Source organism: Carassius auratus, unplaced genomic scaffold (genome assembly GCF_003368295.1).
Source record: "Carassius auratus strain Wakin unplaced genomic scaffold, ASM336829v1 scaf_tig00043118, whole genome shotgun sequence".
Taxonomy (NCBI): domain Eukaryota; kingdom Metazoa; phylum Chordata; class Actinopteri; order Cypriniformes; family Cyprinidae; genus Carassius; species Carassius auratus.
The window spans coordinates 102,501-116,707 of NW_020526762.1; the positions used below are offsets into that span (position 1 = coordinate 102,501).

Here is a 14,207-nt window from a genome sequence, read left to right on the forward strand (position 1 = left end):
TATATTTCTGAAAAAAAATCTAATCGGATGCTATACTTGGCGAGAACACCAGAGGGCGGGAACGTTTCTCCCGCGCGCTCGCGCTGCAGTTCATGCGCGAGAGAAACCAACGGCTCCAGAAAACAATCAAGCAGCGCTGTGCTCCAAACACAGGTAATAAACCCCGTTAAACACATTCACAGCACCGGGGGATGTCTCCCGGTAAGAACCTTCCTAAGGTGTTTGCGCGACAGCTACGTTTCAGGCAAACATCTGCAGCGCTAGTTATTTGAGGTAAGTTTCTGCAGCACAAAAGCGTCGCGTTTAACTTCTCGACGAAGTTCATCTGATTGACCATTAAACGTGTTAGTCCTCGTGTAGGTTTACAGGCATGTGTGCTTTATCAAAGTAAAAGCGAGGCCCGACTGTTAGCGATACTCAGTTTCTTGTTTCATGTGCTTTTCACGACAAACATTTAAATCAAACGAGCTGAGGAGAAAGCTCCATCAGACGCGCTCAGGTGAGGACCCCTCCCCCAACACCGCCCTAACCCGAACAACACTGCATACATCACATATAAACCCTTCATACATCACAATATCCAGCTAAAGCACGAGCGTGTGTTGCTGTTTCAAACTGCTGAATTGTTGTAAGGGTGTTTGTCTGGAACAGTGTAACTTACAACAAAACCTGCACAGTTGCAACACAAAAACCAGCCCAATGTTCGAAGGGGTGCGGACACCACGCGGTGAAATAAGCATTTTCTGGGCTAACGTTAAATACCACGTTATTGGGGTCGCTTAAAGTAGCACAATTGCTAGGTTTTCACAGCAAAACTAGCCCACTGGCTTTTCAGAAGGGATCCCGGTAAAAATCGGGTACTGGGGGTAAAATACATGGCTTGATGTTAAATGGTTTGGAAGCAGCATTGGCTCAGAAGAGGTGCTTTGTGGGAAACATAACTGAAGAAGTGTCATCCGCTCCGGAGAGTGTGAAGCCTGCATGCTGTGTGTGTGTGTTTCAGAAGGATGTCAGACTCGGACGACTCGGATCTGGAGGAGCGAGCAGACGTGGTGCTTCACAGAACCAAGATTGTGAGTAGATTAGAGACGAAAGCGTCCGACTGTGCTGAACACACCTGTGATTCCCTGTTTCTCTCTCAGATCTATCAGAGCCAGTTCCCCTACATCCACATGGATCCGCCCGGTGAGTGACACAGCTCTGTGTAGTGTGTAGTGTTGGTGATCCGCTGCAGGTGATTCAGTGTAGATGTGTTTGACAGACGTCATCTACGAGCGCTGGAGCAGGATCAAGCCCGAGGTGAAGAAGCACGTGGGTCATCTGATGCATGTGTCTGTGTTCTGGTGGCACATCCTCCTGAGACAGCAGGACAATCACCCCACCACCTTCTGGGCCGTGGAGATGGGCTTCCTGGACTCCAAGTGAGTGTCTTCAGGAAACTGTCAACTAGTCAAGAACTAGTCAAGTCCCCTTTATTTATATAGCGCTTCTCACATTACAGATTGTGTTAACTAGTGAGATGCTCTGTGTTACGCTCCTTCGGAGAGCACTTCGTCAGCTGTATGTCATGGGCTGGGAAATTTGTTTCTCTTAACTAATATTTTCATTCAAAACTGTTGTGGCAAAACATTATATTTAAAAAAAGGGTGGGCTATATGGCAAAAATATATATTCATCCATCTGTCAATTCTGCTGTAATCTTATATGTTTATACCATAATATACTCACTCAAAAGTGGTTTTAAACCTGAATGAGTTTTTTCTGCTGAACATAATCTTTTTTTTGAAGAATGTGGAAAATAGTATTCTATAGTAAACCAGCAAAAATCACCCAGTCTAAAAATGAGTTTCTCATTGTCTGTTTTTCAGTGTGTCAAATGATCTGAGTCTGAAGAGGCTTGAGAAGATTGAGATTCTGGAAAGCATTCTGGATGCCATGGAGAGAGGCGTACGTATGAAACCCGTTTCAGCCCTGATCATTCACACCAGCGATGGGCTCGTGCAGCTGTGGCTTTCACTGATGTTCATATGTGTTAACATCTCCAGACACGTGTGTTAGTGTTTCATGACTCTCTCAGGTCTGATGTTGTCTTGTGTTGTTCAGCTGTCTCACTCGGACACGGAGACGAAAGCCCGAGCCGTGGTGTCCCTGAGCAGACTGTTCTCTGCGGTAGGGTTCTGCGCCGCTGCTGTACGCTTGTTTGACTGGAGTGTGTGTGTTCTGATGTGTGTCTGTGTGCAGGACGAGGACTGTTTGCCTGAAGCCATCGGTTGGCTGCGGGACTCTGGAGCTCCAGACATCGGTAAGAAGCTGCTGGATCTGGGATCGGTGGAGATCCGCTACCGGACGCTCTGCTTCGTCTTCAGCGAGTGTGAGTCTCGTTTCCAGAAGTGCAGATGTTCAACAAAAATATGAAAACAAAACATGTTCACTTAGTATATCTTGAAATACTAAACATTTTTTAAAAATATTTATTCATGTAAGACATATGTGTCCAGTGCTGCTCATTAGCGCTCACTAACGAACGTCTGCTCCCACAGATTCACGTTATCTTCAGGTGATTTCCTGCAGTAAGAAGAAAGCCATCGAGGAGCTGAAATCAGAGCCGGACTCTTGGACTTTATTGGTGAGAGTCTTTAAGATCAAACCACATGTTTGTGTTCATATTTAACACACTGCATTCATAGTATTATTAAAATCTTTAGGAATTATGTTCGACTCTGATTGTGCATAATTGCATCTGGGACAGAAATAGGAGACTTCCTTTAACTCCGTTTTCATTCCAGAAAAGCGAAGATATGAAGAACAAAGGAAATGAGCAATTTCAGAAGAAGAAATATGATCTGGCGTTGAAGTGGTACACCAAAGCCATTAAATACCAGTAAGTGACTGAAGAACCTCACTGCTTTAATTCCCAATCCACCTCAGTTTCCCGTGTTTCAATCGAATGTTTGTCTGTCTTCAGCCCCTGTAACCACATCCTGTACGGGAACAGAGCGCTCTGCTTCATTCGCTCGGAGAAATACCTGTGAGTTTAGTGCTAAACCTACACCGTAATCAAGAACATGATGGATCCGTGATACTGACTGTGGGAACTGTTTTCAGGAAAGCACTTGGAGACGGAAAGAGAGCCATTATATTACAGCCAGACTGGGCCAAGGTGAGCGCTGCGTCACCAAAACACTGCCAGCATCATCGGTTTCACTTGGGCTTAAACATATTTGAATGTCTGAGGATGTCTGCTTTAGAGAGTGTGTGAAAGCTGCTCTGTGAATGGAGAGAGAGTCATGTGATTGGTTTTGTCAGGGAGTCGTGGTGAAGCTCTGTCACGTGTTCTCTGGTCTTCAGGGTCACTACCGCTTCTGTGATGCTCTGTTCTATCTGGGGGAGCATCAGAGAGCTCTGAGGGCCAACCGTGTGGCTCTGGACGCCTGCGGCGCGGACCCCGACGGACACCGAGACCTGCAGCAGCAGCACGAGCGCTTCCTGACCGAGCTGCAGGAGAGCACAGGTAACCTCTGACCCTTCAGCACACCTTCAGCTACGAGTGAACACACACCGCTTCATTGTGTTGTGTTCCAGCAGAGATCAAGACCAAGAGAACTGAACCCAAGAAAACTCCTTCCAAAAGCAGGTTTGTGCTCGTTGTGCTCTGCTGCTGCTCTCGGGTTGCTTCATGAGCGTGTGATTAAGGTTTTGTTTTGTGATGCAGATCACACGCGGCCAGTGATTCCTCAGGTCTTCATCAGAAACCCAGTCATCAGTCTGAAGCGACGTCTCAGTCTTCAGTCCAGGAGAGAGCGGTGAGATGAACTGTTCTGAGGTTTAGATGAGCTTTTATGAATGTCAAGTCTGATTGCTGTAATGTTCTTCTCTAATCCCAGGAGTCTGGAAGCTGGAAGCACCAGGATGAAGCTGCAGGTGAGGGACCTTACTGACCGCAGTGTTGGTCATCTAGCACAGAGAAGGGTCAAAGGATTCTTCAGAGCAACCGGTTACTGTTGCTGCCTTACAGTTGTGTTCCTGTGTGCTCTTATATTCATTCATCCTCATTCAGTTATGACACGCTTTTATAAATCCTGCAGATTTCCTGTATACAACACACATCTTTAGCTGACTCTCTAACTTGAGCACTTTCTGTTCTATTTTAATTCTGCTTCATATTTTTTTATTAAAAATAATAATAAAATCTAATGATTAGGTGTAGTTCACTGGATGTTATGATGATGTAAGCGCTGGAAGCTTCAGTGTGACTGTGCACTGTTCGTCTGAAAGATGCTGGTCCTGGATAACATGGTTTGTATTTACTGGAATGACTGTTCTTGAGCCTCAGAACCTTCTTCAAATGAACCCAGATTGCTTCGTTAGGGTGTCATAATGCGATTTCATTTTTTCCTTTCTCTTTGGAGTGTAACAAGCTCCGAGTGCATGAAGAAGATCTGTGAAGTGTCCCCGAGTGATCTGCCTGATACAGTGTTTTCGGTGGCCGATCCTGTATTATATTTCAGGTTTCACAAAGAGTTTTGTCCAAGCAATTATAAATGGACACATTTAGTTTATTTGTCTTGAATCTTATTTTGAAAAAAACCCATGTGAACCGTGAGTGAATGGTCACATCCCTACTCTGAACTCTCTCTTCAGCTGTTTATCTCACAGTAAATGTTGTAAATAGTTTGAAGCAGGGGGTTGAGTCTGTTCCCAGCTCTCCTCCTGCCCTTCAGACGCACAGATCTCAGATGTGTCCGTGTTAAAGCGTGTGTGATTCTTGTGCTGGTGTTTCTAGAGTTAGTCTTGAATATCGTGCTGCTGGTTTAATTGGAAGTATGTCAGACACAGGAGGATAATTTCATGTGAGAAGTCAAACTTTCCCTCTGCTGGAATGTGCTTCTGTGGTGCTTCCTGTGTGTCTCCTGTCGTGTGTGTGTGTGTGTGTGTGTGTGTGTGTTTGCTCCTCCTCCTTCTCTCGAGGGCCGCTGCGCTCGTTCCTAACAGTGACGTGTGGTTGGTCTGGTTCTGCAGGTTCCTGATCACTTAATCATGCGACGCATTAATACCAAAATGCACTTGTTTTCAGGTAATTCAGGAGCTCGAGTGTTCACTGAAGGACGAGCTGACCGAGTCAAAGACATAAAGAGGTAATTAACCAGATTGTTGTTAACAAAATGACGGGGGGAAGCTGTTTTTTGTGATAGCTTTTCTCTGTGTTTTATTATTTGAGATGTTAATTATTAAATTGATGTGGTCTATGACTATTGCTTTGTTACACAAGTTTAAAGTGAACCATGAACTATTATTGACAGTAAAATAAGAGTCACTGATGCTAAATAAGGTTAGATTCACTTTCATTTCATCTTACATTGAAGCTTCGGATGATTTAGGGTTTGTTTCGGACAGTAACAGGATGTTCATTTCTGCTGTTTCCTCAGTGTTTGTGATCCTTATCTCAGCCTGAATTAACATTTTAACTAATAGAAGAACTTGAAACATTTACACTACTCAAATAATATTGGTGACGCTTTCCTTTTGTAAACATTAGTTAACTGCATTAGTTAACATGACCTAATACAGTCCTGAAGCAGTTATTCATCTTGGGTTGTTAATTGCAACATTAGTGTGTGTGTGTGTGTGTGTGTGTATTATATAAAAGATTTATTTGCTGTTTTTATCGTTTAGTAAACCTGAGTTTATATGAAGTGAACAGGTGTATTTTTAGAAACTAAGCTTAACATTGCTTAAGTCTTTGCTTGAGGTTTTATTAAGTCATATGCTCATTGTTAGTGTTATTTAATTCATAAAGTATGACATCAAATAGAAAACTGCCATTGTTTCAGCTAGCATGCATTGAACATTAAAGTGAAGTGTTGAGCTAAAACAAGCTATATAGACATTGACATGACATAAGTTTATGATGAAAATCAGAGCAGAAGGTCTAGTGATGCTCTGGTGTCTGAATCTATCTTCAGAGGTGTTCACGGATGTGAGTTTCAGTCTGCGCTCGTGTGTGTGTGTGTGTGTGTGTGTCCTTGAGCAGATCCGCTCCTGCTTTAGGAAGCGTGGACTGACTTCACTGAGCCGATTGTAAGACTGTGTTTATTCCTGATGAATTTGTCTTAGTGAAATGAGTCCACGGAAGAATAAGAGATCCTCATCTGCTGTCCCAGAGAAACCAGCGGTCCGGAGCAAACACCCCCCGGTCCCAGACACACCGAGCCCTCCAGCGGTCAGTGTGTGTGTCAGTCAGTATCTCTCTCTCTCTCTCTGTGTGTGTGTCAGTCAGTATCTCTCTCTCTCTGTGTGTGATTACAGGAGTGTGTGTGTGTGTGAGTGCAGTTGTGTGTGTGTGTGTGTGTGTGAGTGCAGTAGTGTCTGTGTGTGTAGTTGTGAGTGTGTGTGTGTGTGTGTGTGTGTGTGTGTGAGTGCAGTAGTGTCTGTGTGTGTAGTTGTGAGTGTGTGTGTGTGTGTGTGTGTGTGTGTGTCAGAGTATCTCTCTCTCTGTGTGTGTGTGTGCTGTGACGCTGCTGTGTGTCTGCAGGAGGACGAGAGCGCAGCGGGGAGGAGGAAGCGCTTCTGTGCTGCTGTCCAGGAGGCTCACACGGCTCTGAGTGACCAGCGCTGTAGAAACGCTCAGCAGTCCTTCTCTGTGGCGCTCCGGATCCTGGAGTCCAGCGGGACCTCGGTACTGTGTGTTCTGACCCGTGTGATGCGTGTCTAATAATGCTGTCTCGGTGTGTTTAGAGATGAACTGTGATGTTTGCCACTGCAGAACATACTGATAGAGAATGAATAGACGGATGAGGAGTGGATAGTGAAGTGTGGTGTGTGGGAGAATGTGAATGGGACGTCTGTTTCTACCAGTCACGAGTCCAGACCCAAGTCTTCATTCTGTGACCTAGACTCAGACACACTTGAGCTCCATCTTTGATGACCAGCATAATTAAACTCTAGCCTAACTGGCCTGCATTGTTTGGCTGATATATTTGATATGTTCATCTTCATTGGTCTATTGCGTTTGTTAAAGTGTGATGATTTGTTAGGTCTTGCTGGAGAAATCTCTTATGTGTGTCGCTGGTTGAACATCGTGTCAGGCTCCGTGGTGTTTGAAAGTGTTGTAGAGAGTTGACTGATAATGCTCTGGACGCTTGTTCATCAGTGTGTTTCTGTGTGTGACAGGAGCTGGGCTTGACAGAGCTGGATAAATCTGTGCTGATGTATGGATATGCCACGGCTCTGCTGGAAATCGGACAGCCTGAGGTAATGACCCACAATTCACCTTGATGTTAACCTGGTCTGTGATGGAGAGAAACTTCTGCTAGTATCCTGAATGAAGTCTTAACCCTTTACTGCTCACTTTACACACTATAAAAGAAAACCTTTCAGATGCTATTCCTCTTGTGCTTTCGTCTCGCGTTCAATCAGTGTCAATTAAAGCATCTGTTAAATGTGTGTGAAGATGGACCTGATGTCTGAGACAGATGAGTGTTTAGTCTCTCCACATTTCCTCCAAAGCCAGAGATATTCCACTGCATCACTGCAGCAGATCTCTCTCAAATCAAAGACTTGATGAAATCAGACTCGATTGGTCATCACTCCAGTTTACACCTTCATACGCTCGATCTCCGAGAGATCATTACCAGTCGTCTGTTCTGCAGGTGTTCTTCTCTTTCTCTTCCTGGAATCCTTCAGACACCCTCACATCATCAAGTGCTCTCTGTTTCTGGTTTAAAGAGTGGCGGACTGCTAACTAACCCATGTAGACATACACAGTGATTGTTCAGTGTGTTCTGATCTGAAGTCTGTGTCCTAAACGAGCTCTCTGTGTCCGTGCAGAACAAGCTCCAGACACGAGGGCGACTACAAACCCTGATATCAGATAAAAACATTCTGAACTTCAGTTGTTAATCGATTGTGTTTCTTGTGTTTGAAGGAACTGAATGAAGCTCAGCGGTTGTTCACCAAATTAGAGTCGTCAGAGAGGAAGTTTCAGTCGCTGGTGCATTATGGGATGGGCAGAGTTTACCTGAAGGAGAACAGGTGAGTGTGTTGATCTGAATGCTGCCGGACTGCATGCTGAATGCCTCTGACATCATTTCCTGTCTGTGTTTGATGTGTTGTAGATTTCCTAAAGCTCTGGAGTGCTTCACTAACGCACAGCTGATGATCCAGAGACACATCACACCTGGAAAACTCACCTGGCCGACCACCAAAACTACAGTAGAGGAAACACAGCCGGCCTGTCTGCAGGTGTGTGTGTGTGTGTGTGTGTGTGTGAGAGAGAGATAATATTCTGGCTCTGATCCGCCTGAATATGTGTGTGCTCTTCAGTCTGTACCCAACCTAAATCTGGATGAATCGACAGTAAAGCGCGTGCTGCTGTTTTACAGAGAGGAACGAGTCACACAGATGAAATTCCTCTCCTTTAAGAGATCAAAATAGTGTTTATATGATGAGAGAAAAGGCAAGACGAGGCTTAAAAGACTAGTCCCAGACTTAAATACATGTATGAGTTCTCAACTCAAATTATCCTGCTCTGACATATCTTAAAATATATAAATTTAGTTACCTGTAAAGTTTTCTTTGAAGACATTTTTAATAAAAGCTGCTTAAATATCTTAGTTTAACAGGGGGCTAGTCTTGGCTTAAGCTAAGCCCCATCTCTCACACCAGCCCATAATGTGATCTAGTTCTTCAGCGAGTGCTGTAGGGATTGTCTGCGAGGTGTATTCAGAGTTTCTCTGGTCTTCAGATGGAGATTTACAGATCCCTGCTTCACAGAAAGATACGCATGACCATCACAGCATCTGTCCAATCATGATTACGGTTCATCATGCAGCTCTAGAGCTGTCTTCACCTTCACCTGTCTGCGTCTCTGGAGTCACAGTGATTGTGTGCCCAGAGTAACCCGAAGAGTCCTTGAGATGTGACATGCTGATGTGTTTCCATTCAGAACAATCGAATATAAAACTGCTGTTAAAGCAAACCGAAGTAAACCCTCTCTTCTGTCATTGTGTGTCTGGCGCTGATACGAACTGTTTCTGTCCTGAAGGAACATCTGGAGAACTTGATAGAGGTGTGTAAGTTTCCTCCTAAAGCAGACGCGGTCTGCCGGTATCAGCACTGCCTCTCTCACACGGTGGAGATCTACTTCAGCGATCCAGACTTTAAGGTGAGTGTGTGGAGCTGGATCTGTATCTGATGGGTCTGACGATCTGTAACGAGTGTGTGCTGTTTCAGGGCTTCATCCAGCTGATCTGCTGTCAGAGCTGCAGAGTCCAGTTTCATATGAGCTGCTGGAAGAAGCTCAAAACACTTTCATTCTCTGATAAGAGTGACAAGGTCAGACACACACACACACACACGTGATCACGCTTCTGAGAGGAACCTGAGGATGGCACAGTCGCTCACTGCTCTTATGTGTTTCCTGCAGGATTTTCTAAAAGATTTGTGTTTTACGCCAGACTGTGGAGGTCAGGTCTGTCACATTGTAATATATTGCTCGACGGGGCTGATAAAGTGTGAGGTGAGATGCGCACACACACACACACACACACACTCTCACACACTCACTCACAGCCATGTTGCTTACTAAGATTCTCCTTCTCTTTCAGTTTAAAACATCTATTCCTAAAGTCAAACCTGTTGGACGATTGAGAATCAAGCAGCAATGTACAAGGTGAGGTTTTAACACATCATACACATTGTATTTCACACTTGAGCTGCATCTGTCGTTGGTGCTGATTTCTCTCTGTACCTCCACAGTATTAAGAAGTTGAGGTCTAAAAATGAAGGAAAGCTTCGGCGGAAACAGCATCAGTTGGAGACACATTCTGCCCGTCAAGAGAGAAAGAGCGTAACGGCTGCAGACGACCCTAAAGACCCCACGGCAGAGAGAGGTGTCCACATACACATCTTTATAATAATGCTTATGAGGATCTGAAATCATTTGCAGGACTTTACAAGTCAAGGGTGTAGATCAGTAGAGACTCTGAGATGTGTTGTGTAACGGAGCAGAAGCGCTGTTAATAACTCTTCTGTTCTTATCTTTCCTGCAGGGACACCCACAGACTGTATTTATATGGACCGTGTTTTACATCAAATTCATGATAACAGAGGACTATTTAAAGAAGAGTCAGTGAATATTTCTTGTATTTTGGATCATCTGCGGCCGTGGCTGGATTTATTTGAGAGTAAAGGACACGAGAGTGTGTTAAACAGCCGTAGAGAGCCTGGAGCTCTGTGGGAGCTGGTGGATCTTCTGCTGGAGTCCAGAAACCGTGTCTGGGCTCGAGTCTTTATCCAAACGCTCAGCATGACGCTTCATATCAAACCCAGACTGCAGCTTTGGGCTCAGCAGCTGGATAACGCTGGTGTGTTTCAGTCACACTCCTCTTCACATCCACTGTGTCCAGAGCTGTGTGTGTAACCTGATGTGTTCTGTGGTCAGGTCTGAAAGCTGCGCAGTCGTTCATCAGTCGTCACAGCTCTCTTCTGGAGGAGTTGGAGCTGAAGCCTCTTCTCAGCTTCACACCGCTGCAGGAGACGCTCATCCAGACGTTCGGCAGCGTTACACAGTTATTCGAGCGTGATGGTTTAACTGTAATGGAGTATTTAAGACAGGCTCCGGCTAAAGACATGCGTCTGTTTATTTGGACTCTAGAGTCGAATCGAGAGCGCTATCACTCCTGTCACTTCATTCTCCATCAATATTTTGAAGACGGTACGTGAGTCAGAACTAGTGTTTTATATGAGCGCCGAGTTTATGAAAATAACTGTTTGTTTCTCTTCAGATGCTGTTTGTTTAGTCATTAAAAAGACGGATGATGATGAGCACATGGTAAGAGACGCGTGCTGAAGTGTGTTTCTGAAGCGTTTCGTCTGAGTTTGAGAAGATGACTGTGTGTGTGTGTGTGTGTGTGTGTTTCAGAGCTCAGTATTTAAGAGTAAAAACAGGCATCGTAAGAAGAAGCAGAAGGAGTTGAAGGTGAGTGTGGTCCGTGTCGCGGCGCAGGACCGGTGTGCTTGATGCTCATCTGTGTGTGTGTGTGTGTGTGTTTCAGTCTGTGTTTGTGCTGTCTGGGATGAGAGGTGGACATTCCAGGGATGAGGAGGATGAGGAAGAGGAACTCTTCTCTGAGGAAGACTCTCTGTGAGTTCAGTCGAGCCGTTGTTCATCATGTCTGTGAAGAAGCGAGTCAGTTTGGGTGACGGTGTGTGTGTGTGTGTGTGTGGTGTTCCAGGATGTTCCTGAATAGCATGGATCCGTTCAGCGTTCCCGAACACCTGCGAGGACAGCTGGAGGAGTTTGAGGAGCAGTATTCGGGATCATCACACCGGAGCCATTACCAGAGGATCCTGGACAATAAACCCTGACCCCACTAAAGAGAGTTTATACGAGTGCGTCTCATCTGTACTAATGCTCTCCACATGGTTACATTTTTAAGGAAGTAACAAAATATTGTAATGCATTACTTTAGAAAAAAAAAACAACCTAACTTTCCCCAGCACTGGTTATGACAAACTGTTATGATGGAGTTAAGTCTCCTTTAGACTGTTATAGAGGATCAGATATTAGTTTAGTTTGCTCTCTTTGATTTGTTTCTGTAGCTCATTTGAGTAAAGACCTGTTCACACCGAGAGCAACATCATTAGCTAAACCCACAGCTGTGTTATATCAGGATAACTATAACACCAGCGAATGCAAACTCTGTCTGGTGGTGTGTGTGTCAGTTATTTTGCTCAGATCCTGGAGGAGCACGGTCCTCTGTGTGCGTCTGACCCGCTGATGATGGGCGAGCTGGAGAACTTTCCTCCGGAGGCGCAGCAGAAGATCTCAGACGCTGGAGGACTCGAGTGCTTCCTGCTGGGGTCTCTGCGCTTCGTCCTGATGGAGGAGCTGATCGGGCTGATGAAGCACGCCGTGTCTCTGACAGACCCCGCTCCGTCACACCTCAACCCCTCGGCTGAAGAGTTCTGGCCTCTCACAGACTCCCTCAGCTTCACTGCGTCTCACCTCAGCCTCCCCGATGATGATCAGCAGAAGTCTGTGTCCTCAGATGCGTTCCTGCTCCTCCCCGACCCGTACGCCCTCGACTGTCCCGTCTCAGATCTGCAGGAACACACACCGGCGTCTGAGCAGACACGGGACAAACACACGGCTGTGTGTGTGCGGGTAAGATGAGACACATGAGGGGAACGTCATCAGGATGGGTGCCGTCTCTGACCCCTGACCCTGTCTTACAGGATCTGGCCGAGCATACAGACGTCTCCATTAACACCGAGCCATACGTGTGCTTGGAGAGGAACAGCGTGAGTGAACGTCATGTGTCTGTTACACGTTCTCCAGTAGAACCAGAACTGAGACTGATTCCTGTTTGTTCAGGGAGACATGCTCCAGACGGAGAAGCAGAGGCGGCAGCTGTTGAAGGAGATCCAGCAGATGAAGGAGGATCATGAAGCTGTGCAGCAGAGGAGAGCCCAGGAGATCTCAGCGCTTCAGGAGGAAACACAGAACATCACTCTGAGCATGCAGGTAGAGAATCATCCGTGGAGACGTTGTGAAGCGCTCCTGTGTGTGTGTGTGTGTGTGTGTGTGTGTGACTGTGCTTGTGTTCAGATCGCCAGCACCGAGCTCAGCATGTTCCAGCAGAAACTAGAGGAGGTGGTGAGGAGAGACCAGCAGGAGAAGAAGGAGAACCAGGAGACGCTCAAGACACTGAAGATGCAGATCAGAGACCTGGCAGATTTACACGAGAGGTCAGACACACAGACAACATCAGTGGACACACACACACACACACACACACACACACACACAGACAACACCAGTTAGACACACACACACACACACACACACACACACACACTGTTTGGCTGCTGAATGAAGCTGTGTTCCTCTAGTCACACCAGGGACATCAGTGTGAAGCAGGAAGAGTACGAGGCAGAGCTGGAGCGCTTCCTGGATGTGAGGTGAGTCTGAGGGAAGGACTGGTGAACGCTTTATCTTTTAATGCTGGTTTTAAATTATATTTTTATAGAAAGTGTTTCAGAATATCACTGTTGCTGTATTTCTGTTCAACAAATTGCTTTTAAATGGTAATTAGGCCGTCACTACAACAAATGAATATAAACTGAATAAAACCTTGCAGAATCAAAACTTTCCATAACTCAGCACAACTCTTTTGTTCACATGATATATACAACTGCATCATGACCGAATGAAGCTGCTCTGTACTATAACACATGCTAGATCACTAAAACTGACGTGTGTGTGTGTGTGTGTGCTGCAGTAATCAGTGTGCGTCTGAGCGTCTGAGTCTGGAGGAGGAGATCAAGCGCTTCAGAGACGCGTGTGTGAAGGCCCAGAGGAGATCTCTAATGGCTCAGGTGAGTGCTCCAGCCGTGTGTGTGTGTGTGTGTGTGTGTGTTCCTGGACCCGCAGTGACGCCTGTGTGTGTGTGTGTGTGCTTCAGCTGTGTGTCCTGCAGAGCAGACGTGAGCGAGCGCTGAGGCGGCTTCCGGATTGAGTGTCTCTGAAGGGAAGATGGTGATCAAACACCTGACGGAGGCCTCACTCAGGTACGGCTCACACAGGTGTTCAGTCATTTACTCCAGATGTGATGCGCATCGTCATAATTGTTGTTTATTTATCGAGTATTCACCAAAACCCTCCTACAGAGCACATCATGTACTGTGTTCTTTCACTGGAAGATTCTGAACTCGAATACAGACAAATCAGTCTGTTAACTGTACCTAAACACGGACCGTTATTACTGACACACAACCTGATAAACACTCTCTATACTAGATTCTGTGATATTAGTCATTTCAGTACTATTCAGGTCAGATAGGCGCAGGGATATTTAACACTGTAAATCAGTATATGGTAGCTAGTTTCTGTTTTGTGTAAGACTAAGCATGTTGATTATCTCATTCTCTCTGTGACACACACACACACACACACACACACACAAGTTATGCATAAAAATAACACAGTTAATCAACATCACACAGAGTGCAAGTTTCAACTCTAAAAACCAGCATTATTTGCCACAGCAATGACTCTTGTATTAACAGTGATTTGCTGCCACCTGCTGGGCGGCTTTAATTTCACATTTAATTTATCTTTTCATCTAAACCCTGGAGCACAAAACCTGTCATTAGGGTCAATTATTCAAACTTGAGATCTATACATGATCTGAAGCTGAATAAAT

General features: G+C 45.4%; 1 protein-coding gene across 1 annotated transcript; it reads left to right on the top strand.

Annotated features, from left to right (window-relative positions):
• Nucleotides 1–6: 6 nt before the first annotated feature.
• Nucleotides 7–13,583, top strand: LOC113086316 (E3 ubiquitin-protein ligase TTC3-like). Its single transcript, XM_026255401.1, is given in 40 exon segments — nt 7–153; nt 1,004–1,073; nt 1,143–1,185; nt 1,262–1,421; nt 1,869–1,947; nt 2,104–2,169; nt 2,242–2,371; nt 2,541–2,626; nt 2,787–2,881; nt 2,966–3,028; nt 3,106–3,160; nt 3,349–3,511; nt 3,586–3,649; nt 3,713–3,803; nt 3,885–3,921; nt 5,075–5,135; nt 6,115–6,220; nt 6,533–6,676; nt 7,171–7,251; nt 7,925–8,031; nt 8,115–8,241; nt 9,044–9,163; nt 9,232–9,333; nt 9,425–9,517; nt 9,606–9,670; nt 9,757–9,890; nt 10,050–10,364; nt 10,442–10,714; nt 10,785–10,831; nt 10,922–10,978; nt 11,055–11,143; nt 11,235–11,358; nt 11,360–11,391; nt 11,725–12,166; nt 12,238–12,303; nt 12,377–12,526; nt 12,611–12,750; nt 12,895–12,963; nt 13,284–13,380; nt 13,467–13,583. Coding segments are annotated over 39 exon segments (4,293 nt in total). The 5' UTR covers nt 7–153; nt 1,004–1,007; the 3' UTR covers nt 13,521–13,583.
• The last annotated feature ends 624 nt before the right edge of the window (nt 13,584–14,207 follow it).